The 27,034-nt window shown below is 40.5% G+C and overlaps 1 protein-coding gene and 1 pseudogene across 1 annotated transcript in view; one reads left to right on the top strand and one right to left on the bottom strand.

The window, feature by feature from the left end:
• The window catches only part of SLC6A16 (solute carrier family 6 member 16), a 43,000-nt gene extending 23,147 nt beyond the window's left edge, over positions 1–19,853 (bottom strand). The window contains exons 1-8 of the mRNA XM_027515170.1: positions 19,685–19,853; positions 4,556–4,631; positions 2,685–3,178; positions 2,090–2,247; positions 1,775–1,901; positions 1,385–1,560; positions 1,039–1,149; positions 624–865 (exon numbers count right to left, since the gene is read on the bottom strand). Coding sequence (XP_027370971.1) covers positions 624–865; positions 1,039–1,149; positions 1,385–1,560; positions 1,775–1,901; positions 2,090–2,247; positions 2,685–3,178; positions 4,556–4,560 — 1,313 coding nt within the window. The 5' untranslated portion in view covers positions 4,561–4,631; positions 19,685–19,853. The remainder of the gene's footprint in view (positions 1–623; positions 866–1,038; positions 1,150–1,384; positions 1,561–1,774; positions 1,902–2,089; positions 2,248–2,684; positions 3,179–4,555; positions 4,632–19,684) is intronic.
• Positions 13,458–14,947, top strand: LOC113876209 (annotated as a pseudogene).
• Positions 19,854–27,034: the final 7,181 nt, after the last annotated feature.

Raw genomic sequence — 27,034 nt, 5'->3', positions numbered from 1 at the left:
CATGCGAAGAGTTGACTCATTGGAAAAGACCCTGATGCTGGGAAAGATTTGGGGCAGGAAAAGAAGGGGACGACAGAGGATGAGATGGCTGGATGGCATCACCGACTCGATAGACATGAGTTTGGGTAAACTCCGGGAGTTGGTGATGGACAGGGAGGCCTGGCGTGCTGCGGTTCATGGGGTGGCAGATAGTCGGACACAAATGAGCAACTGAAATGAACTGAACTGATGACAGACCAACAGAAATCCCTAAATTTAGGAGCTGACGGTAAAGAATGAAGGCATTCAAGAAGTGGAGAGTTCTACAGATGACTGTGGTTCTGGATGCGATCTGGGACTGGAGTAACCTTGAATGCTTTCATATCTCTGTGGTGGTACTCTGAGGTAAACAGTTGGCATTCTCAGAGTTTGAAGATTTCTAGGACTAAAAAAGGGCTCTAAGAAGGATACTATATGACAGGGATTCTACTGTCTGTTTTTCACTCTAGGGAAAAGTAGAGGCTTGCAAGTACACCTGAGATTGAGATGTGTGAATGTAGGTCTTTGTAGAAACTTTAAGGTTAGGCTCCCTGTGTTTTGTAGTTCCCTGAGGTTGGGATCCTCAACTAAGAGGTTGGCCTTACTTCTCATTGCAGCGGTGCGTGAGTTGTGTGGCCCAGAAGCCCAAGACAGAGAAGATAAAAGGTGTGACAAGCATCATGGAGATCAGGTTAGCCAGAGCCACAATAACGGCATCATTGAGACAGCTGCTGGATGATTGAATGTGCGAGGCTATGGAGATAATGGAGCCAAAGCCGAGGCCCAAGGAACACAAGACTTGGTTCCCTGCTCCGCGCCATACGTTCACGTTGTATATAGCTGATATCTAAAAGGGAGAAGACAAGTGTTAAGGGAAGATGTCAAAGGAGAGGAGAATCTTAAAAGGGTTAAAATGGGGGAGAGGGGACACAGAGAGAGATAATGGGGAAAGGATGCCCTAAGAATAAGCAGGAAATGTCCTCCAAAGCCTGAGAGGGGAATGAGGAAGATACACCTTACCTTGACAATTGTCATATAGTGAAGGCCAAATACTGCCCCTTCTAGCATTATACTCCGCACGACAAAACAGAGCATTATGAGACCGCTGCTTGATACCAAGACGCACATTACCTGAATTGAGAGTGGGACAAAGCATGTACCAGTGGGAGTCAACAAATAATCAGCAAAATCAAAAGTTCTGAATCAGAAATAAGGAGGAGTTAGAAGGCAGCTTCTAGCAGGGGTCAGGGGCTACTGGGAGTAAAAAGTCAGAGGGAGTGAAAAATTAGGAAACCAAGGAGTAACAAAGTTAGGTGAGGACCAAAGCATCTGAGAATGTCAAGATATAAAAAAAATGGTGGCTCACCTTCCCAGTCCACTTGAGCCCATTAAGCATGAAAACACCAAGAAGACACACGGACAGGAATAAAGGCAGGCACAGACTGAACACTGGTGGCCCATCATCCTCAATACTGTCTGAGGCCTTCAGAGTCATCCGGTACCAGAAGTACAGGGTGGGTGTCGTCCGTGCACATTCAGGATCTGAGGGGACCTGGCTCTGGACATGCCTGCTAGACAGGATGACCCCTCCCCTCTTCTTTATCCCCCCCCACTTCCCCCTCTTCCTTTCCCTTCCCCCCATTTCTTCTTCCTTCCACAATCTTCCTCTTCTTTATCACTCCTTGCTCCTTTCTCCTCTTCCAAATTTCCTCCTACCTCTCTGTTTCCCCCTTCTCATCGTTCACTTCCTCCTCACCAAAGCCACTGGCGTTCTCCAGTAAGGGACATTTCTCCCATGGGACAGGATACTGGAAGGACTGACTCAAGTAGAAGAGGATCCAGGCAGTGACCACATTCAAGAACAAGCCGTTGATGAAGCACACCTAGGGGCCAGGGAGGAGGTGGCTGGGGAGGAAGGGAGGGATCAGGAAAAAGGAGGGGATTTGACAGAGGATTGGGGAACTGAAGGGATCTGACCCATGGAAGTGCAGTCTTGGGACCCATTCCAGGATGAGGGTTAGGATGGGGATGGGGTGTAAAGGGTAGGCCTGGGAAGCCCAGAACTCCTCACCATGAAGCTTGTATACCCTACACCACCAATCCAGGGGCTGATGACCTTCCACACACCAATATTGCCCTGACGCATCCTCTGGCCAGCTGCCATCTCCAGGAAGAGGAGAGGAATCCCGATCAAGAACAGCAAGAAGATGTAGATGATGAGAAAAATGCCTGTACAGGGGATTCAAGGAGGAGCTCTCAGAACCAGCTGGCTTTTTGGTACCTGGACTTCTTCATGGGTACAGAAAAACTCGTTCCCCACCAGTGACCTCCCTCAGGGGCATAGGTATCAGGGGTCAACTGTTTCCACATCCCTTACAGTTCCAGGCGCCCAGTTCTTTGGTCTCTAATTCCTGGAAGACCCAAACATCTAGTCTTCACCTCCACCCTTGACCCAGGCTTCTAGCCCCACCATCCTCCTGTTCAGATATTCTGTACCTCTAACCCCTCTCATGATCCTTCACGTTCAGGCATCTGACTCCTATCCTGCTCAGAATACCAAGTCTTTATCCTCTACAGGTCCCAGAGACCTTGGGAGTTTGAAGTCTAGACAGGCCTCCATCTTGTTAGCCCCTTGTGGATCCGTGGTTCCTGGTACCCAGACTTACCACCTCCGCTGTGAAGCCACAGGTAGCAAAAACTCCAGAGACTGGCCGGCCTCATGGTATAGCCCATCTGGGCCAGGAGGTACTCAGCCTTGTTGGACCAGAATGGACGAGTAATGAGGACTTCACTCTTCTCCTTCTCTGGCACCTGAACTTTCTCAGGTAAGAGTCTCTGTTTCAGGACTGGGGCAGCCTCTGCCTCCGTGACAGGGGTTGCCTTGGGATGGCTGGCCCTGCTCTGAGCCTCAAAAGCTTGCGTCTCCCAGGCCTGAGCCCTCACAGCCCGGGCCTCAAAAGCCTGGACCTCGGAGACCCAGGCTGTCAGAGACCAGGTGGCAGTGCCCTTGTCTTCCAAAGCGTGACTTCCGGGGGAGCTTTCAGCAGATGAGACTTTGGCCAACGATGTTCCTGAAGCCTGGGCGTCTGTTGTAATTTCAGGCAGACTTTCAGGAGCAGCTCCAACTTTCGCAAGGGAGGATTTGATTTTGTGAGTAGACCTGAAGGACACCAAAAACTAGATTTTAGGTTTTAAAGTAAAAAGATGACTGAGTTACACAACAATCCTCAACACCTCCTAAGGAAACCTTCCATTTCTGTCCCTGTGTGTATATGCTAAGTCACTTCAGTCGTGTCCGACTCTTTGAGACCCCATAGACTGCAGCCCGCCAGGCTCCTCTGTCCATGGGATTCTCCAGGCAAGGATACTGGAGTGGGTTGCCATGCCCTCCTCCAGGGGACCTTCCCGACCCAGAGATCAAACCCACATCTCCTGCATTGGCAGATGGATTCTCTGCCACTGAGCCACCTGGGAAATCCCAGATTTTACCATGCATGTGTGCCTGCTAAGTGGCTTCAGTCATATCCGATTCTGTGCAAGCCTATGGACTGTAGCCTGCCAGGCTCCTCTGTCCATGGGATTCTCCAGGCAAGAATACTGGAGTGGGTTGCCATGCCCTCCTCCAGGGGATCTTCCCAACTCAGGGATCAAACCCGCATCTCTTATGTCTCCTGCATTGGTAGGTGGGTTATTTACCACTAGCACCACTGGGAAGACCCATTTCTGTCTCTTCCACCACTGAAATTCAAAGCACAAAAGAATCTTTCACGTAAGTTTTACTTCTTAGAAACGTTTCAGTGCAAGGGATAAAGACAAACAGCCAAGCTAATAGTGAGGAATTCCACTCAAAAAGTTTCTGAAAACTTTGAGGTACACTCCATACAGAGGATAGTACTATTTATAGTGGGCTTCTGAATCAAAGAAAGGACTTTAATACTAAATCTGCCTGGTAAGCCAATCTTAGGAAAGCTGTTGTACTTCTCTGAGCTGTTTCACCTGTAAAACACTCAGGTTTCTGCTCAATTATCACCTCACCAGAGACGCCTTCCCTGCCAGCCTATCTAAAATAGTAGCTGCTGCTGCTGCTGCTGCTAAGTCGCTTCAGTCGTGTCCGACTCTGTGCGACCCCATAGACGGCCACCCACCAGGCTCCCCCGTCCCTGGGATTCTCCAGGCAAGAACACTGGAGTGGGTTGCCATTTCCTTCTCCAATGCATGAAAGTGAAAAGGGAAAGTGAAGTCGCTCAGTCGTGTCCAACTCTTAGCGACCCCATGGACTGCAGCCTACCAGGCTCCTCCGTCCATGGGATTTTCCAGGCAAGAGTACTGGAGTGGGGTGCCATCGCCTTCTCCGAAAATAGTAGCTACCTACCCACAACTCTACCTACCCACAACTCTCTCCATCAAACCTACTTTTATTTTTCTTCATAGCATTTCTCACCTCCTGATGTGATTATCTCTTGACGGTTAGTCTAGTCACATCTAACCGTGCTCCCCACCCCACTGCTCTGTTCCCAACAAGTGGATGGTGCTTTACCTCATATCTAGGGCCACTTTCCTCTCTGTTCTCTGTACTTCCACCACTCTGACCTGTTGTTGGCTCTTCAAATGCTCTACAAGAGAATAGAAAAGGAAAAAAACAAGATGTGGAAGAGGGGAAGAGAGGGAACTGGAGTTTTCTTTCAAAGGAGGAAAGAGTATGCCACCCAAAAGCAGAGGCAGCGAGTAGGTGCCAAGACAGCACAGGCACATCTAGGGCACAAGGATAAATCAACTGTGAGACACACTGTTTCCAAAGAGTTCTTAAGTAGCTCAGGAAATGCTTACATTTCAATGATAGGTTAAAAAAAAAAAACAACTCAGATATAAATTTCCATCTTTAGTTCTATTTCTACTACATTTTAAAATGCAATGAAAAAAAAATGCAATGAAAAAAAAAAGAATTAAAAAAACGCAAAGAAAGTCCAAAAGAAAATAAATTAATATATAGAGGACAAGGATTATAGGTATTTTTCTAGCCTTCCCTCTGATTTTAAATCAGTCTAGTAAATTGTCTAAAAGTGTTACTTAATTATCAATAAAAATATATATCAATAAATAAAAACTAAAAATAAAATAATGATACTGGACACAGAAGTCAAATTGAAAGAGCTCCCATCAGCCAAATCTTGGACAACTGGAGCATCAAGATAAATAATAACAGATAAGAACACACAGAATAAAATAAGAATCTATGAATCCACAGTGATATAAATAAGGAAAAGGAAAATCTCTTCCTTACAGTAAAATGCAAACTAATAAATGCATAGGAATGATGAAATTAGAAAATTATCATTTGCCATGAGTAATAATTGACTCAAGCAATAATTGTTAATCATTGCTCACACAAGAAAGTTTGACAGGGACAGAAATGAGTGCTTAGTATAATGTGTCTCCCCACAGGATACTCTCCTCCCCACCAAATAGAAAAATAGTATCTTTACAGTCTTAAACACTACCTTAACCACATAGTGAAAGTCAGTTGATACCATCTGCTTCCCAATCTGAGGCGCTGAGAAGAACACAACATCATTTCAGTGGTATTCTTGCCAAAAATGTGCGACCAGAATCTAATTATGAAGAAATAGCAAACTGACGGACATTCTATAATGTAACTGACCTCTAGGCATTAAAAATGTTGAAGTCAGGAAGACAAGAAAAGACAAAAGAATTTTAAGTCCAAAATTACAATTGTAAGCCTGAAATTATGTCAAAATAAAAAATTAACGCTGGAACTTGAAAAACATCTGGGTTGGACTTCTAGTGTCTGATTCTCATGTAAGGAGCTTGTAAGGAGGGCCTGCCACTCCATCTTAATAAGAAAAAAATCTGAACAGACTGAAAAACCAGCAACTCTTGTTGGATCCCTAAGGGAAGTGAGGACAGAGGGAAAATCACTGCCCTTAAGACTGGAGAGACAGATAGGCAAATACAAAAATTCACTGAATAACAGAATATCAGAGGAAAAAATCCCCTTGGGTTTCCAGCAAGGGAAGGGGAAAAAAGAACCATGCTAGTGTTATCGTATTTTCATAATTTAAAAATGAAGAAAAAGAACCATTTTGAACCACTCTAGAATACTCTGTTCTTAATGATGCCTCCCCTCAAGAGAAACTAGTTAACCAGAGCCTCATCTGTTAATATCAGAGTCAAATTGACCTAGGGTAAGGAAATACCCAACTCCAGCCCACTCTAGACACCCTGTCTCACCTAAAAGGGAAGGGGAAAAACAAAAACCTGAGAAACATTTGTTAAGTTCACAGTCCAGAAACACAGGCACTAAAAGACTGAGATCTAGTCACAGGATTATTGAACATTTCCCCTCGTCCTACAACTCACCACATTACTAAAGGCTGATTTATAGTAGTTTACCATTACAGCAAGTTCAGGCTATCAAGGTAAAAATTAAAAGGCATACCAAAAAGTAAAAAAACACAATTTGAAGAGAGAACAAGGATTAACCAGACATGGTTAATTAACTAACCAGACATGGTTGAGATGTTGAATCATCAGACCAGGGATTTAAAATAACTATGAGTAATATGTTAAGGGTGCTAATAGATTAAGTAGACAGCACACAAGAACAGATGGGTAATGTGAGCAGAAAGATGGAAATCCTACGAAAGAACCAAAAAGGACTGACAGAGATTTAAAAATACTGTAACAGAAATGAAAAATATTTTTGATGGGTTTTATTTGTAGACCAAACATGGCTGAGAAAATCATCTCTGAGCCTGAGAATATCTTGAATAGAAGCCTCCAAATCTGAAAAGCAAAGAGAACAAAGACTGAAAATCAGCAGGCAGAAAATAAGTAAAGATATAGTTAAACTCAACACCACCACCAATCAAAAGGATATAATTGGCGTTTACAGATTACTTCCTCCAGTAACAGCAGAATACACATTTTTCTCAAGTTCATTCACCACAACAGACCACATTCTGAGCCATAAAACACCTTAACAAATTTCAGATTTGTTATTTGAAGTCATACAATGTCTGCTTTCAGTCCACAATCAAATTAAACTAGAACTAGATGAAATAGACTGATTCTTTGAAAGATACAGTCTTCTAAAACTCATACAAGAAGAAACAATCTAAATATGTCTGTCTCTATTAAATAAGTTCAACAAATAATAACCTTCCAAAACAGAAAGCACAAGAACCAGATGGGTTCACTAATGAATTCTACCAACAATTTAGGGAAGAAATTATACTGATTTTCTACAATCTCTTGGAGGATAGAAGCAGAGGGAATAATTCTATGAGACCAGCATTACCTAGACACCAAAACAAAGATATTACAGAAAAAGAAAACTATTAATTAATATCTCTCATAAACATAGGTGCAAAAATCCTCAACAAAATATTAGCAAATACAACCCAACAATGTATAAAAAGAATTATACATCATGACCAAGTAGGACTTATCCCATGTATCCCATGTATACAAGGCTGAATGAATACAACATTCAAAAGGCAATTAATGCAACAACAGGCCCATGAAAAGATGCTCAACATCATTAATCATTAGAGAAATGCAAACCAAAACTATAATGAGGTACCACCTCACACCAGTCAAAATGGCTATCATTAAAAAAATCTACAAATAACAAATGCTGGAGAGGGTGTAGAAAAAAGGGTCTCTACCCCTCCTACACTGTTGGTGGGAATGTAAATTGGTGCAATCACTATGAAAAACAGTATGGAGGCTTCTCAAAAAACTAAAAATAAAGTAGCCATATGATCCAGGAATCTTGCTCCTGGGCATATATCCAGACAAAACTATAACTCAAAGAGATACATACATGCACTCCAATGTTCATAGCAGCACTACTTACGAGAGCCAAGACATGGAAGCAATCTAAATGTCTATCGACAGATAAAAGCATAAAGAAAATGGTATAAATACACAATGGAATACTACTCAGCCATAAAAAAGAAAGAAAGAATGTCATTTAATGGGTGGACCTAGAGATTATCATGTGTGCTTAGTTGTTCAGTCGTGTCCGACTCTGCGACACCACGGACTGCAGCCCACCAGGCTCCTCTGTCCATGGGGATTCTCCAGGCAAGAATACTAGAGTGTGTTGTCATGCCCTCCTCCAGGGGATCTTCCCAACCCAGGGATCAAACCCAGGTCTTCCACACTGCAGGCAGATTCTTTACCTTCTGAGCCACCAGGGAAGCCCAAGAATACTGGAGTGGATAGTCTATCCCTTCTCCAGGGGATTTTCCCAACCCAGGAATCAAACCAGGTCCTCCCGCATTGCAGGTGGATTCTTTACCAGCTGAGCTACCAGGAAGCCCAGAGATTCTTTACCAGCTGAGCCCAGAGATTACCAGCTGAGCGACCAGGGAAGCCCAGATAAGCGTAAATCAGAAAAAGAAAGACAAATAACATAGGATACCATTTATATGTGAAATCTATCAATAAAGTAAGACACAAATGAACTTATCTATGAAACAGAAACAGATTCACAGACACAGAGAACAGACATATGGCTGCCAAGGAGGAGATGGGGTGGGGGAGGATAGGACTGAGAGTTTGTAATGAGTAGATCAAACTGTATATGAAAACCATATACAAGATGAATAAATAACCATGTCCTATTGTATGGCACAGGGGACTATATTCAATATCCTGTGATAAACCCTAATGGAAAACTATATGAAAAATATATATGTGTGTAACAGGATCACTTTGTTGAACACCTGAAACTTAAAATTTTTAAAAAATAAAATTGTCAAGCAGAACCGCATTAAAATTCACTGCATGGTCTAGTGATAGAACAAAGAGTCAGTAAACTTCAAGATGCACTCATATAAATCATCTAATTTCTGAAAGAAAAAGAGGGAGGAAAATATGAAAGTCATAGTCTTAGGGACCTGGGTGGCCAATCAAAAGATCTAACAATGGATAAGCAGAGGCCTTAAAGGAGAGAAAAGAATGAAAATAGGTCAGAAAAACATATTTGAAGAAATAATGGCAGAAAACCTCCCAAACTTGGTCAAAGAGATAGATTTTTATTTAAAGAAGCTTAAAGAGTACCACATAGGATAAACACAAAGAGAAAAATGTCTAATATGAGCACAGTCAATCTGCTGGAAATCAAAGATAAAGAGAAAAATCTTGAAAGCAGCCAGAGAAAAAGAACATATTACATACAAGGGAACAATACTAAATACTATGTACTTGTCATCAGAAGTTATGGAGGCCAAAGGGAATGGAATAATATCTTCAAAGCACAAAAAAAGGGGAAAAAAGACTGCCCATCAGAATTCTATAATCAATAAAAATATCCTTTAAAAAAAAAAAAAGAAGCCGCAGACTTCCCTGATGGTCCAGTCATTAAGAATGGACCTGGCAATGAAGGGGTCACAGGTTCAATCCCAGGTCCAGGAAAATCCCAGATGCTGCAGGGCAGCTAAGCCTGTGGGCCACAATTACTGAAGCCTGTGCATCCTAGACGACTCCGCAACAAGAGGAGCCAACACAACAAGAAGCCTGTGAACAGAAACTAGAGAGCAGCCACGGCTCAGGGTAACTAGAGGAAGACCACAGGCAGCAACAAAGACCCAGCACAGCCAAAAATAAACAAATAATTAATTTAAAAAATAGATAAAAAAATTTTTTTAAGTTTGTTCTTTAAAAAGGAGACAAAACAAAAACATATTCAAATAAAGAAAGACTCAGAGAATTCATCACAGCAGACCACAAAACAAAAGATGATGAAATTAGTTCTGAGAATGAAGGTAACAATATCAGAGGGAAATTCAGATCTTCAAGAACAAATAAAGAACGTTGGAGATAGTATGTATGTGGGAAATAGTAAAACTATATTTTCCCCTTCTTTAAAATACATGTGAATTTTTAAAACAAAACTTACTTGTGAATTTTTAAAACAAAATTATGATTTTAAAAAACAAAAATTATAATTGTACCAATCATAAAGAAGAACAAAATAATGCCATTTGCGGCAACATGGATGGACCTAGAGATCATCATACTGAGTGAAGTAACTTAGACAGAGAAAGACAAATATATGGTATCACTTATATTTGGAATCTAAAAAATGGTACAAATGAACTTATTTACAAAACAGAAATAGTGTCATAGAAAACAAACTTATGGTTACCAACGGGGGAAGGGAGGGACAGATAAATTGGGAGATTAGGACTGACGTATACACACTACTATATATAAAATATATAATTAATAAGTGCAGGGAACTTTACTTAATACTCTGTAATGATGTATATGGGAAAAGAATCTAAAAGAGTGGATATATATATATATATATGTATAACTTATTGAGAGTCCCTTGGACTGCAAGGAGATCCAACCAGTCCATCCTAAAGGAGATCAGTCCTGGGTGTTCATTGGAGGGACTGATGTTGAAGCTGAAACTCCAATACTTCGGCCACTTGATGTGAAGAGCTGACTCATTTGAAAAGACCCTGATGCTGGGAAAGATTGAGGGCAGGAGAAGAAGGGGACGACAGAGGATGAGATGGTTGGATGGTATCACCGACTCTATGGACATGGGTTTGGGTGGACTCTGGGAGTTGGTGATGGACAGGGAGGCCTGGAGTGCTGCAGTTCATGGGGTCACAGAGTAGACACGACTGAGCTACTGAACTGAACTGATTCACTTTGCTATACAGCAGAAACTAACACAATATTATAAATCAACTACACTCCAATAAAAATTAATTAGAAAACAAAAAGTTTATAAGTTGTAGGTTTTATATTGCATAGTAGATGTAAAACACATTGAAAGCAGGGGGGCATACACTGGACATATACAATTGCAAGATATCTACATTATATATGAATTGATAAAATATTCTCTCTAAATAGACTATAAAAAGTTAAGAATATGACTTGTAATCCCTAGACAACTGCTAAATAAATGTTACAAAGAGTTACAGTTACCAAGGCAAAAGATAAATTAAAATGAATACTAAAAAACTATTCAAACTATCTAAAAGAAGATAGAAAGGAAAAATGGAAGCCTAAAATGGACAAAAAGAAAAATAATGAAATGGAAAACTAAAATCCAACCATATCATTTACATTAAAGGTTTTTAATTTAAGCATTCCAATTAAAAGGCAAAATTTGTCAGGATGAATAAAAAAGCAAGACCCAATTATATGCTGGTGAAGAGATATGCTGTTAAGTTCAAAGATACAGATAGATGAAAGTAAATTACTAGAAAAAGTTATATCATGCAAAACTTTTTTCGAGTAGGTGAGTCTTTATTTTTCGCACACCATTCTCAAACACTATCGTGTATGTGTGTGTGCGCTCAGTCACTAGGTCATGTTCGACTCTTTGTGACCCCACAGACTATAGCTTGCCAGTCTCCTCTGTCCATGGAATCTCCCAGATAAGAAGGACTGGAGTAGGTTACCATTTCCTTTTTCAGGGGATCTTCCCGAGCCAGGGATTGAACCCACAATGGCAGGCGGATTCTTTACCACTGAGCCACCAGGGAAGCCCAGTGGCCCTATTAGTATAACAAAATTATGTTTGAGATAAAGAATATTATCAGATAGAAAGAAGGACGTTTATTCATAATAAAAGGTCAATTCATCATGAAGGTAATATTTACAAATGTGTTCAAACATAAAAGTCTCAAAATACATGAAGCAAAAGTTTACAAAAATTAAAGAAAAAATAAATTCCAAAATCATAATATTAATAGAAGTTAGCACTCTTTCAGTAACTGGCAGGAAAAAAGAAGATGAAAATATCAGTAAAGATGAAGATCCAAAAACGCTATCAGCAGCTTTGGCCTAACTGATATTTATACAATCTCAGAATTGCAGAACACATATCGACCATAAAACACATATCAATAAATTCTCAAGGATTAAAATCACACAGAGTATATTCTCTGACTACATGTTAGTAAATTTAAAATCAATAACCACATATTTAAGAAAACTTCAAATACTTGGAAATTGAAGAAAATTGGGACTTTCCTTGGTGGTCCAGCGGCTAAGACTCTGTGCTTCCAATGCAGGGGGTCCAGGATTCAATCCCCAGTCAGGGAAGTAGATTCCACATTCTGCAACTTAAGATCCTGAATGCCACAACAAAAATCAAAAGTCCTGTGTGCCACAACTGAGACTTGGCAAAGCCAAATAAATAAAATATTTTTTAAAAGAATATATTACTAAACAATTCAGAGGTCAAAGAATAAATCACAAAGAAATTATAAAAATTTTAAAACTAAAGGATAATAAAATTATAAAATGCCAAAATTTGTGGAATATAGCAAAAGCAATGCTCTGAGAGAATTTTATAACTTTACACACTGATATTAGAACAGAAAAGAGGTTTAAAGTCATTGTCTGAGGGACTTCTCTGGTGGTCCGGTGGTTAAGAATCCACCTGCCAACGCAGTGGACACTGGTTCAATCCCTGGTCCAGGAGCTCAAATCCCACATGCCATGGGGCAACTAAGCCCATGTCCCACAACTACTGAGCCCACGTGCCATAGAGCCCATTCTCCACCATAAGAGAAGCCACCACAATGAGAAGCCTGGGCACCGCAACTAGAGAGTAGCCCCTACTCACCATCACTAGACAAAGCCCGAGTGCAGCAACGGAGAACCTGAGCACCACCCTGAAGACCCAGTGCAGCCAGAAATAAATAAATAGAGGACGGAACAGAAAACAGACTACTGATGAAAGTAAGAAAGCCAAAACTGGTTCTTTGAAATGATCAACAAAATGGGTAAACCCCACAACAGATTGATGGGACAAAAAGAGATATGCACATCACCAATATCGGGAATGAAAGAGGATTATTACCGCATATCCTATAGACATTAAAAGGATAACAAGAAAATATTTCATGCCAACAAACAACTTAGATGAAATGGGGGAATTCCTTAAAAATACAACTTAACAAAACTGATATCCAATGACATGGGAAATCTGTATAGTCCTATGACTATTAAATAAATTGCATTCCTTATCAAAATCCCTCCCACCAAGAAAATTCCAGGCCCAGATGGTTTCAATTAGTGAATTTCATAGAATATTGGAAGAAAAAAAATAACACCAAGTATAAGTACTTCTGAAAACAGAAGAGGAAACACTTCCCAGTCCATTTTATAAGGCTGCTACTGCTAAGTCACTTCAGTTGTGTCCAACTCTGTGTGACCCCATAGACGGCAGCCCACCAGGCTCCCCCGCCCCTGGGATTCTCCAGGCAAGAACACTGGAGTGGGTTGCCATTTCCTTCTCTGTTTATAAGGCTACCATCACCCTAATGACTAAACTTGATAAAGATATTAGTAAAAGAAACCATTTAAGACAAATATCTTCATGAACATAGATGAAGACAAAAATCCTCAACAAAAACTACAAATGAATCCTGAAATATACAAAAGGGGTAATAACTAATGATAACATGGAGTTTGTCCCAGAAATGCATGGTTGATTTAACATACAAAAGTAGCAATGTAGGGAACTTCCCTGGCAGTCCAAAGCTTAAGATTCCGTGCTCCCAATGCAGGTGTGCTGCTTTGACCCCTGACTGGAGGACTAAGATCCTGCACATCCCACCACATGGCAAAAAAAGTAGCAATGTAATTCGGAAATAAACCCATAAGCATATGGACTTTGATTCTTGAAATAGAGTACAAAGACATCCAACTGGAAAAGAAAGGTCCTTTCTGGAATAACTGAATTATACAAATAGGAAAAAAAAGAATGAAACTCAAATCCTATTTCATGCTATACACAAAGACTAATTTTATATGAATCATCAATCTAAATGGAAAATCTAAAACTAAAAAGCATTTAAAAGAAAACCTAAGAGCCTCAGTCAGGCACGGAGTCACTTGTGGAAGGAACATCGTGATGGTTGCCCAAGGAGAACCCAAAGTTCAGTTCAAACTTATAATGGTTGGTGATGGTGGTACTGGAAAACTACATTCATGAAACGTCATCTGACTGGTAAATTTGAGAAGTATGTAGCTACCTTGGGTGTTGAGGTCTATCCTCTCTTGCGTTCCATACCAACAGAGGACCGATTAAGTTCAATGTATGGGATACAGCCAGTCAGGAGAAATTTGGTGGACTGAGAGATGGCTATGATAGACAAGCTTAAAGTGCCATTATAATGTTTGATGTAACATCAAGAGTTTACTTACAAGAATATGCCTAACTGGCATAGAGATCTGGTACAAATGTGTGAGAACATCCTGATTGTGTTGTGTGGCAACAAAGTGGATATTAAGGACAGAAAGGTTAAGGCAAAGTCAATTCTCTTCCACCAAAAGAAGAATCTTCAGTACTATGACATTTCTGCCAAAAGTAACTACAACTTGGAAACTCCCTTCCTCTGGCTTGCTAGAAAACTGATTGGAGACCCTAACTTGGAGTTTGTCGCTGTGCCTGCTCTTGCCCCGCCAGAGGTGGTCATGGACCCAGCCTCAGCAGCACAGTACGAGAGTGATTTAGAGGCTGCTCAGACAACTGCTCTCCTGGATGAAGATGATGACCTGTGAGAAAGTGAGGCTGGGGCCCAGCGTCAGAAGTCTAGTTATATAGGAAACTGTCCTGTGATGTCAGCGGTGCAGCGTGTTTGCCACTTTATTAAATAGCTAAGCAGAACGTGTGCTTAATCTTTGGATGCTTAAGGAGATGGATGGGCTTTGGAGTGAATGTGGCAGTTTAAAAAAAAAAAAACCTTCATTTTTTTTTGACCTGCATATTTAGGTGTTTTGGAACACAGTTGTTTCCTCCTTGAGTTTCAAATATAAGACTGCTATAGTCACATGACAATACTGAGAAGTGGAACCTTGTTTGTTATTGTCATTCCCATTCCTTTTCGTTTAGAATCAGAATAAAGTTGTATTTCAAATATCAAAAAAAAGAAGAAAACATGAGAGAGTACCTTTATGACTTAAGGGTAGGCAAAAGTTTCAAATGTAGAACATAAAGTGCAATAATCTTTAGAATTAATCATTTAGATTTCACAAAGTTAAAAAACTCTGCTCATCAAGAAACTTAAGAAAATTAATAGGCAAAGTCAGAGACTAGGAGAAAATGATCCCGAGATACATCGATGACAAAAGACTTGTGTTTAGGGAATATAAAGAACTACTGCTTAATTAAAAGATATAAAACAGTAGTAGGGGTATAAGAAGTACAAACTACTATGTACATAATAAATAAACTACAAGTATATATTGTACAACACAAGGAATATAGACAATATTTTTTAATAACTATATACCGAGTATAACCTTTAGAACTTGTGAATCACTATGTTGTACATTTGCAACTCATGTAATATATCAACTATATGTCAAATTTTAAAAGATGTACAATTAGGACTTCTCTGATGGTCCAGGTGTTAAGAATCCACCTGCTAATGAAAAGAACACAAGTTTGATCCCTGATCCTGAAAGATTCCACATGTCTCCAGGCAAATAGGCCCATGCACCACAACCACTGAGCCCACACACCCTAGAGCCTGTGCTCTGCAACAGGAGAAGCCACCAGTGAGAAGCCCTTGCGCTGCAACTAGAGAATAGCCTGTACAGCAATAGACCCAGCACAGCCAAAAATAAAAATAAATAATTAAAAATTATAAAAAAAAGAAAACACATAACCAGTATCAGGAATAAAAGAAGGGGACATTATTATAGATGCTGCAGATATTAAATAAATAATAATAATAAATATTAACATTATTGTACCAATAAATTTAAAAAATAGATGAGATACTCAAATACCTTTTAAAAATTAACCAAAGAAGTATCTCAGGAAAAATAAAGAACCCCCAAAGTCCTGTAGCCATTAAATAACTTGAAAATCTTTTAAACACACATGTGTTCATGCACACACTTACACACATACATATACAAACCTTTCTAATACCAGGTTGTCAGCAATGGCAAATTTTACCAATGTTTAAGAAAGATATACTTGTCTATAAAACAGAAAGAGGAACACTCCCCAACTTATAAGACCACCTCAACCTTGATACCAAAATTTATCTGAAAATTTTGAGTTTCAGCCAAAAAATAGCTGAAATACTTCTGAATAAAAACAAAGTGAGAAGTCATGCTCTAACAAGTATTAAGTTTTGTTATAAATTTGTAGTAAGACAGTGTGAATGGATACAAGGACAAACAGCCTAGTGGAAAAGAATAGAGAGCCTAAAATTAGACCCATCCTTATACGGAGTCTGATACATGAGAGATATGCCTTAGCAGATCTGTGAGTAGGGGCTGAACTTCTCAATAAACGGTGCTGGACCAACTAGGCGTCCATACAGGGAAAAAAAAAAAAAAAGGCCCCTACCTCAAATGACTGTCCATGGGGTCGCAAAGAGTTAGATACAACTGAAGCAACTTAGCAAGCATCTCAAAGGGCGTGCAAAAATTAATCTCACGTGGAAGAAAGAAGTAAATGTGGAAAAAAAATACTATAAAATTCTAGAAAAGAATGGAGGCTCACTGTTATACTACTCCAGGGAACAAAATTACTGATGATGCAAATGCTGCCCTTTAAAGCACAACACCTTGGTGTTTCTCGTAAAAGACACAATGACCATAAAATTTCAATTTGAGGACTTCCCTGGTGGCACAGTGGATAAGACTCCACCTGCCAATGTAGGGGACGGGAGTTCAATCCTGGGTTAAGGAAGAACCCACGGGCCATGGAGCAACTAAGCCCATGCACCACAACTACTGAGCTTGTGCTCTAGAGCCTGGGAGCCACAGCTACTGAGCCCACGTGCTGTAGCTACTGAAGCTTGCCCATCTAGACTCCATGCTCCACAACAAGAGAAGCCACCACAGCGAGAAGCCTTCGTACAACGCAGGCCCAGCGCAGCCAAAAATAAAATAAACAATAAAATTATTTTTAAAACTTTCATCTGATACATTCTACTACATTAAAATTTAAAACGGCTTTTCATCAAAAGGCTCCAAAAGGAGAATAGAAAGAAAAACTGTAGAGTGGGAGAATATATCCACAACCTACATAACAACAAATGACTAATATTCAAAAGATATAAAGAACATTACAAATTAGGAAGAAAAGGACAGACAACCCAATAGGAAAATGGGCAGGGGGCTGGAGAAGCACTTCAAAAATACTGTATAATATTTAAATAAGTATTAAATAATTCATTTAATTAAATTATTCCAATAAACATTACAAATTCTATGTCATTAACAGTCAATGAAAGGTAATTAAAATAACAATGAAATACCACTGCACACCAACCAGATTGGGAAAAAAATGGAAAAGTTTAATAATATCAGGTGTTGATGAGATGTAAAACAACCAAAAAGTCTCATCCTTTGTTAATGTCAGTGTAAATGGTTATAACTACCTTGGAGAACAACCTAGTACCAGCAGTAAAACTGAATACACACACACACTATGGCCCAACAACTCCCAATGTATTCTCTAGAGAAACTCTTTCACTTGAGCCAAAGAATACAGTAATAATTAATGATAACATATTGTGCTTGCTTTATGTCGGGCACTGTTCTAAATGCTCTATATTTTTCAATTACATTACTCTTCACCATAACCATGTAAGGTAGGTACTATTATTACTCCCATTTTACAAAAGTGAAAAAATTGAAATACGAAGCAACTTCTTCAATTGTACACTACCAATGAGTGGTAGTCAGGATTTAACACAGTTTGGTTTCAGAAACAGCTCTTAACCAACTACATTCTTCTACTTCTCACAAGAATGTTTTCAGAAACATTATTCATAATTGTCACAAAGCTGAAAAACACAAGTGCCCATCAACAGCAAAATGCATAAATCATAGACTTTTCAATCAAAAGAATACTATCCATATGTGAAGAAAATAAAGGAACTACAGCTACATGCAACAGTATAAATAAATTTCACAATGTTGAGCAGAAGAAGCACAATATAAAATATTCTAGACAGAGAATCCATAGTTCTAAGTTGAAAACAGAAGCAAAATCATGGCAAAAGTATAAAGAAAATCAAGGAGATGATCAGCACAAAAGTCAGACTTGAAGTTATCTCTAAAAGGTAAGAAGGGACTATGAAATGATAATGACAGAAGATCTTCCAGAGCCATGGTAACATTTATTTCTTGATCTGGGTGGCAATTACACAGATATAAGCTTTATAATTATTCATTTAAAACTCTGTTTATACATTCTATGCCCTTTGGTGGCCACAGATTTCATGATTTAGAACGTTAGAAATAAAATATAAAGAAAAGAAGAAATGGCCAGAGAACAAGGAGAAACATCAGAAGGAAATGCTGTCACAAAAAGGAAAAAGTAGCAAAGAACCTCCAATTATCAACACAAATCAAGTAAGATAAACCCTAAAGTGTATCCACAGGGAATTCTTTCATCTGGGTTTTTTTTTTTAAGTGACTTTTATTCTTTAAAGGTAGTTAAAAACCCATGTAGCATATTATGTTATCAAATGTTAAATCATTCATAACAGTATGTGTCTTAGTACTTCTTACTTTTTTTAATTTTAATTGGAGGCTAATTCCTTTACAGTATTGTGGTGGTTTTTGCCATACAGTGCCATGAATTTGCCAGGGCTGTACATGTATCCCCCTGCCTCCCCTCACCCCATTCCCACCTCCCTCCCCATCCCATCCCTCTGGGCTGTCCCAGTGCACCGGCTTTGAGTGCCCTGCTTCATGCATTGAACAGAAATCTTAATTCGATTTGTTCAAAAATTAACCAAGTTGAGGAAGCTGGAGATATTTCTCAGATAGCCGGCAGCTTACCTAAGAAAGGCAAATCTTCACTATTACCAGATGGTTTGCCAGCAACTGAAATGAACCATAACTCAAATAACAGGAAGTACTTCTGATCCCCCGTACTTCTGATCCCCCTAATTCTTGCTAACACTGACCCTGACACTGAGTTCCACTAAAAAAAGGAAAACTGTGTTTATGAAAAATAAATCCACCTTTCTTAAAAACATTCAAAAAGTGTAAACTGGTCAATTTACCAGAATCTAGAAGTTTTTTGGTAAATTGGTAAATTTGACTCTTACTGAGAGAACTAATTTTGGGCGAACAGATTCTGCAAACGGGCCACCTGCAACCCCCTGAAAGCCCCTTTGTGTTCTAGCAGCCGAGAGGCCCTGATGGTGGCCCAACGCCTGAGACCCTACCTCATCCTTCCCCGCAAAGACTCTCCTCAACCACTGCTTCCAGGGATCTCTCGGAGCTCCTGGAAGTGCCCCTTTACCTCTTTCCCTGTAACTATAAACCCCAAAACGAAAGGAACGAGCTGGTGTCCAGCTTCCTCAAGAAAAAAGCAATAACTTCGTCCCCAACAGGCCGGTGAAGGCCCGGTCTCTGCAGCCTGGGGGCCTGAACCCATCGGCTCCCCTGGTTGGGCGGGGACCGCGGCCTGCGGGTCGCGACTTGGGACGGCCTCAAAGTCGAATCTGGTGAGCGAAGGGGCTGACACCAGTTTCCCAGGTTCTAGGGGAGAAAAAAGGAGGGTCCTCTCAGGCCGTTTGACCCCTCAGCTCCACAGAGCCCGGGCAGTCTGGGAGGCTCCGGACGGTGGCCAGTTATCCCTTGGCTGAGTCCGATGACGTCCAACCTCACACACCCGAGATTTATGAACGTTTCAGGGATCCCATAGGCGCCAATTTCACCTCACCCTCGAGGCCTGGGCTCTTCAGTCTGGTCAGTCAGGCGAAAATGAGCGTGTACAAGGCTCAACTGAGAAGCTTAGCGACCGAGGCCTCAGGCCCCACAGGCCTCATCTCGCGAGGCTCCTCGCTCTACCTCTTGGCGCCTTTCCCGCATTCTTCTGCGCGCATGCGCGTCCCGCGTGCAGGCGCGAGCGACTCCGTGCCTCCGCTCTTTTCAACAGCTATCTCCCTCCCTGTACATGTAAGTGCATGTACCCACATGCGCCTACTTCCACGCATGCGTCCGTCCATCCCGCCTTTCCTTATGTTCCCATTTAGACCGGGTATCCAATCCCTTCCCTTTCTACCTCCTGGCACTGTTCAGTCCAGGCTCTAAGGCGAGTCCCTAGTCTGGAGCACTGGCTTCACTTCCACGTCCCTGAGTAATGTGGAAGCAAGGGTGAGGTGGAATCGTTCTTCACATTCATTTCTTCTTGCCTTCTAACCTTTTGACAGTAATACTTAAGGCTTCCATACTACTAGCCAAACCCTAAATATATGTCCTATAAGACAGATGGGGATCTTGCCTTCAGAGTTCAGTAATATGCTGGGCTTACAGAGAAGATTCTAAAACCCAAGATTTACTCAAAATTTCTGGTCTTAGGACTGCTTTGATATTCTTAAAAATGAAGGACCTCAATTATTTTTGTGGGTTATTTTTATATAGATTGTGTTTATGTGAGCTATATCTATCAATATTAAAATGAGAAATTTCTGAAATATGTATTGGCATCATAACACAAAAATCCATTGCTTTAACATAAATAACATTTTTAATAACTAATTTCCACACCAAAAATAACAATCCCAAAGAAGGGCAATGCCAAAGAATGCTCAAACTACCGCACAATTGCACTCATCTCACATGCTAGTAAAGTAATGCTCAAAATTCTCCAAGCCAGGCTTCAGCAATACGTGAACCGTGAACTTCCTGATGTTCAAGCTGGTTTTAGAAAAGGCAGAGGAACCAGAGATCAAATTGCCAACATCCACTGAATCATGGAAAAAGCAAGAGTGTTCCAGAAAAACATCTATTTCTGCTTTATTGACTATGCCAAAGCCTTTGACTGTGTGGATCACAATAAACTGTGTAAAATTCTGAAAGAGATGGGAATACCAGACCACCTGACCTGCCTCTTGAGAAACCTGTATGCAGGTCAGGAAGCAACAGTTAGAACTGAACATGGAACAACAGACTGGTTCCAAATAGGAAAAGGAGTACGTCAAGGCTGTATATTGTCACTCTGCTTATTTAACTTATATGCAGAGTACATCATGAGAAACGCTGGACTGGAAGAAACACAAGCTGGAATCAAGATTGCCACGAGAAATACCAATAACCTCAGATATGCAGATGACACCACCCTTATGGCAGAAAGTGAAGAGGAACTGAAAAGCCTCTTGATGAAAGTGAAAGTGGAGAGTCAAAAAGTTGGCTTAAAGCTCAACATTCAGAAAACCAAGATCATGGCATCTGGTCCCATCACTTCATGGGAAATAGATGGGGAAACAGTGGAAACAGTGTCAGACTTTATTTTGGGGGGCTCCAAAATCACTGCACATGGTGACTGCAGCCATGAAATTAAAAGACGCTTACTCCTTGGAAGGAAAGTTATGACCAACCTAGATAGCATATTCAAAAGCAGAGACATTACTTCGCCAACAAAGGTCTGTCTAGTCAAGGCTATGGTTTTTCCAGTGGTCATGTATGGATGTGAGAGTTGGACTGTGAAGAAGGCTGAGCGCCGAAGAATTGATGCTTTTGAACTGTGGTGTTGGAGAAGACTCTTGAGAGTCCCTTGGACTGCAAGGAGATCCGACTAGTCCATTCTGAAGGAGATCAGCCCTGGGATTTCTTTGGAGGGAATGATGCTGAAGCTGAAACTCCAATACTTTGGTCACCTCATGCGAAGAGTTGACTCATTGGAAAGGACTCTGATGCTGGGAGGGATTGGGGGCAGGAGGAGAAGGGGATGACAGAGGATGAGATGGCCGGATGGCATCACTGACTTGATGGACGTGAGTCTGAGTGAACTCCGGGGGTTGGTGATGGACAGGGAGGCCTGGCATGCTGTGATTCATGGGGTCGCGAAGAGTCGGATACGACTGAGCGACTGAACTGAACTGAACTGAGAAGAGTATTTTACATTTTTGCAAATCTCTTTTAACACCTGGCTTAATAGACGACAGTTGCATTATCATATGTGCTTGGGGTGTTGGGGGTGGTGCGGCTTGTCAAAATAGTTCACATGCTGTAGCTTCCAAAATACATCGCTGTATACTCAAGAGAAAGTGAGAGTGACATGGCAAATAACATCTTAATAGTATTATGAAAATAATTTTCACTTCATGAACCCCTGAAAGTGTCTCAGGAACCACCAGCAGTCCTTAGGCCACATTCTGAGGACTACAGGCTTAGATCATTATGACTGAACAAAAAGATATAAAGAAAAATGCTAGGTGCTATAAAAATACATCACAATCTGAGGGAAATTATCCAATCCTTCAACTCAGAGACCTAATTTGGAGAAAGCATGACTGAGTCTAAGCTCATACTACTCATCACACAACAGGCCAATAAATCCAGAGACAAATTGCTGGGGCAGGAATAGAAACTTTATTTGGAAAGCCAACATACCAAGAAGATGGTGGACTAGTGTCCCTAAGAACCATCTTACCCAAGTTAAAATTCAGGCTTCTTTTATATTAAGAGAGGAGGTAGGGTGTAGCTGGTTGTTGCAAACTTCTTGGTGCAGGAATCTGTTCTTGAAGCTGTCCATGTGGGTCTGGTCACAGTGTTCCTATAAGCGTCCAACAAGACAAGTTATTTTCTGTTCTGCAGCTCTTTATCTTCATATGAACGGAAGAGTGTTATACTTCTAAAGGTCAGAGCCTTGAGAATGGACTATCGTGTATTTCAGGCTATAGGCAACATTCTTTTACAAAGGTGCGGAGCCAGGATGACTAAGCACAGGGAATAGAGCACAAAGTTTAGACCTAAAGGAATAGATCCGATATGCAGTTAGGGTTGTTCTTCTCTGTTACAAGAGGAGTTCTCTGAGGAAGTAACACTGGAACTGAGACATAAAGGATAATTTACTAAGTGTAAAATGGAATATGAACATCTCAGTCCCTGAGGCTATGCAAAGGCCCTGCAGCAGGAAAATTTGTGAATTCTAGACACCAGGAAAAATGTCAGTCAGTAATTGTTTTAAATTGTATCTATTTTTGGTTGTGCTGGGTCTTTGTTGCTGCATGGGCTTTTCTCTAGCTGCAGAGAGTGGGGGCTACCCTGTAGTTATGGTTCAGGGCCTTCTCATTGCAGTGGCTTCTCTTGTTGTGGAACACAGGCTCTAGGTGCACGGGCTCAGTAGTTTCAGCTCCCAGGCTCTAGAGCACAGTCTCAGTGGTTGTGGCACACAGGCTTAGTTGCTCCATGGCATATGGGATCTTCCTGGATCAGGGCGCTAACCCTTGTCCCCTGCATTGGCAGGTGGATTCTTTACCACTGAGCCATCAGGGAAGTCTCAGTAAATATTTAATGAATGATGTACCCTACACTGCCCTAGACCCTCAGGATGCTGTTGTGAAAAAGATTTTACATTTTAGTTGCAAAAGCAGGAAACATAAACAAATAAGAATTTCTGAGCATGGGAGTGCTGTTAAGAAAGCAAGACAGAGTGTTATCAGGGGACAAGACAGAGAACTGTAGACAGTAGTCAAGTAAGACCTCTCTGAGGAAGTGACATTGGCAGAGACTTGAAGGAGATGAGGAAAGCAACCAGGAACAACATGAGGAAGAGCATTCCAAGCAGAGGGAACAGCAATGACAAAGGTCTGGAGGCAGAAGTATACTTGATAGGTTCTTGAAACAGTAAGGAAGCCAATATAACTGGATCCCAGTGATTGAAGGGAAGGTGGGTAATAGGTGAGATAAGAGAAGTAATAAGGGTCAGAGTATTTTATGGAGGCCCTTGGAGGTCATGGTAGGAAGTTGGGTTTTTTTCCCTGAGTGAGATAAGAAGCTATTAGAGGGTTCTGAGTCAAGAAGTGACTCATGTTTTAACAGAAGGATTCCTATGGCTTCTAGGCAGACAATAGGATGTGTGTGGGCTAAGGGTAGTTTCCAGGCATTCCTTGGCTTATATCTGCATAACTCCAATCTCTGCCTCTGTCTTCTTCTCCTCTAGGAGTGCCTTTGCTTTGAGTGTCTCTTTTAAGAATATTTGTCATTAGATTTAAGGCCCACTCAGATTATCCAGAATAATCTCATTTTGAAATCCTTAACTACATCTTCAAAGACCCTTTTTCCAAATAGGGTTAAAAAAACAAGTAGGGTCACATTCACAGGTTCCAGTGGTTCGGACAAGAACATTGAGTCGGTGATGCCATCCAGCCATCTCATCCTCTGTCGTCCCCTTCTCCTCCTGCCCCCAATCCCTCCCAGCATCAGAGTCCTTTCCAATGAGTCAACTCTTCGCATGAGGTGGCCAAAGTACTGGAGTTTCAGCTTTAGCATCATTCCCTCCAAAGAAATCCCAGGGCTGATCTCCTTCAGAATGGCTGTGAATTTGAGGGACCACATTCAACCCACTACAGTAGGTCTGGGATGAGGACTGAGAATATTAACAAATGCCCAGCTGAGGCTGATGTGTGGGGACCGCAACCAGTGATATAGAGAAGTCAAGTAAGATGGGGACCAAGAATTGACCACATGGATATCATTGGTGACTTTGACCAAAGTGGTTTTGGTGAACAAGTCAGAATGAAAGTCATATTGAGAGACTTGGAAGAGAGGAAGTAGCAGTGAGTATAGCCAAATTTTTAATGGATTTTGTTATCAAGAAGAGGAAGAAATGGGACAGAGGTGTAGAAGGATGTGTGGTCAATGAATGAGTTTTTAGATGGAAGAAATAATAGCATGATTGTGTGCTAATAGGAAAGTATTGGTAGGGAGGGAAATTTTGATGATTCACAGGAAGGAGTCAACCATGTGATACCACACTAACAGAATGAAGGATAAAAAAGCATACGATCATTTCATTAGATGAAGAAAAAGCTCTTGAGAAAACTCAACATCCTTTCATGATAAAAATTTCCAACAAATTAGGTATAGACGGAATGTAACTCAACATAATGAAGACTATATGAGAAACCCTCAGCTAACAGCATACTCAATGGTGAAAGGTTAAAAACCTTTTCTCTAAGATCAGGAACAATACAAAAATGCCTGCTCTCACCATTTCTATTCAACATAGTCTTAGCCACAACAATTAGGCAAGAAAAAGAAATAAAACTTATCCAAATCAAAAAGGAAGAAAATTATCTGTTTGCAGACAACATGATCTATTGTAGAAAACCCTAAAAACCTATAAAAAAAAAACCCTGTTAAAACTAACAAATGAATTCAATAAAGTTACAGGATAAAAATCAACAGAAAAAAGTCAATTGCATTTCTATACACTAACAACAAACTATCTTTAAAAAAATTATGAAAGCAATTCCATTGGTAACTGTGTCAAAAACAATAAAACACTGGAAGACCTGTAAATTGAAATCTATAAGACACTGAGGAAAGAAACTGAATAAGACACAAATAAATGCAAAGATATCCCATGTTCTTGGACTGAAAGAACCAATATTGTGAAAATCCCCAAAGTGCCCAAAATAATCTACAGATTCAGTGTAATCCCTATCAAAATTCTCATTGCATTTTTCACAGAAATAGGAAAAAAACTATCTTAAAATTTGTATGGAACTACAAAATACCCTGAATAGCCAAAGCAATCTCAAGAAAGAACACGATGGGAGACATCGTACTTCCTGATTTCAAACTTTGTAATATATACAAAGTCATAGTGATCAAAGCAATATGGTAGTGGCATAAAAACTAGCACATAAACCAGTGAAACATAATAGAGAGCCCATAAATTTACTCATGCATATACAGTCAACTAATTTTTATAAGGGTGCCAAGAACACATGATAGGAAAAGAACAGTCTCTTCAATAAATGGGAAAACTGCATACCCAGATGCAAAAGAATGAAACTGAACCACTATCATACGCCACTCACAAAAGTCGAGAAGGATTAGACTTAAATGTAAAACCTGAAACTATAAAACTAGAAGAAAGCATAGGAAAACAGTTCCTTGAGTTTCACCAAATTGGTCTTGGTAGTAATTTATTGGATAAGACACCAAAAGCACAGGAAACAAAAGCTAAAATAAACAAGTGAGATCACATCAAACCAAAGATCTTTTGCATACCAGAAGAAACAATCAAGGGCTTCTCTGGTGGCTCAGTGGTAAAGAATCCACTTGCCAATACAGGAGACACGGGTTCCATCCCTGGGAAGGTCCCACATGCAGAGTAACTAAGTCCATGCACCACAAGTATTGAGCCTGTGCGCTAGAGCCCGGCGTTGCAATTACTGAAGCCCAAGCGCCCTACAGCCCGAGCTCTGCAACAAGAAAACCCACTGCAATGAGAAGTCTGCATACCGCAACTAGAGAAAAGCTGGTGCAGTAACAAAGACCCAGCCCAGCCAAAAATAAATAAATACAACTTTTTTAAAAAAGGAAATGATATATTGAAAAGACACCCTTTTCAATGGAGAATGGGATAAAATATTTGCAAACCATGTATCTGATAAAGGGCTAACATTCAAATTACATAAATAATTCCTATAACTCAACAGCAAAAAAAGCCAATAACTCAATTTGAAAAAATGGGGGAAGGATTTGAATAGACAATTTTTTTCTGAAGAAAACATCCAAGTGGCCAATAGAGGCATGAAAAGGTGCTCAGCATCACTAATCATGTGTGTGTGCACATGTGTGTATGCTCAGTTGCTCAGTCGCATCCAACTCTTTGCAACCCCATGGACTATAGTCCACCAGACTCCTCTGTCCATGGGTTTTCCCAGGCAAAAGTACTGGAGAGGGTTGCCATTTCCTTCTCCAGGGGTTCTTCCTGACCCAGAGATTGAACCCACATCTGTTACGTCTTGCATTGGCAGGCGGATTCTTTACCACTAGTGCCACCTAGGAAGCCGCACTATTCATGAGGGAAATGTAAATCAAAACTATCAAAACCATAAGATACCACCTCGTAAGAGTTAGGATAGCTGGTATCAAAAAGAGAAGAGATATCAAGTCTTGGCAAGGATATGGATAAAAAGGAATCATTGCGCACTTTTGTGTGAATGTAAATTGGTGACGCCACTATGGCAAACAATATGGAGATGCCTCAAAAAGTTAAAAA

This window comes from Bos indicus x Bos taurus, chromosome 18 (genome assembly GCF_003369695.1).
Source record: "Bos indicus x Bos taurus breed Angus x Brahman F1 hybrid chromosome 18, Bos_hybrid_MaternalHap_v2.0, whole genome shotgun sequence".
Lineage (NCBI taxonomy): Eukaryota > Metazoa > Chordata > Mammalia > Artiodactyla > Bovidae > Bos > Bos indicus x Bos taurus.
This window is presented reverse-complemented; position numbering and strand designations above follow the sequence as displayed.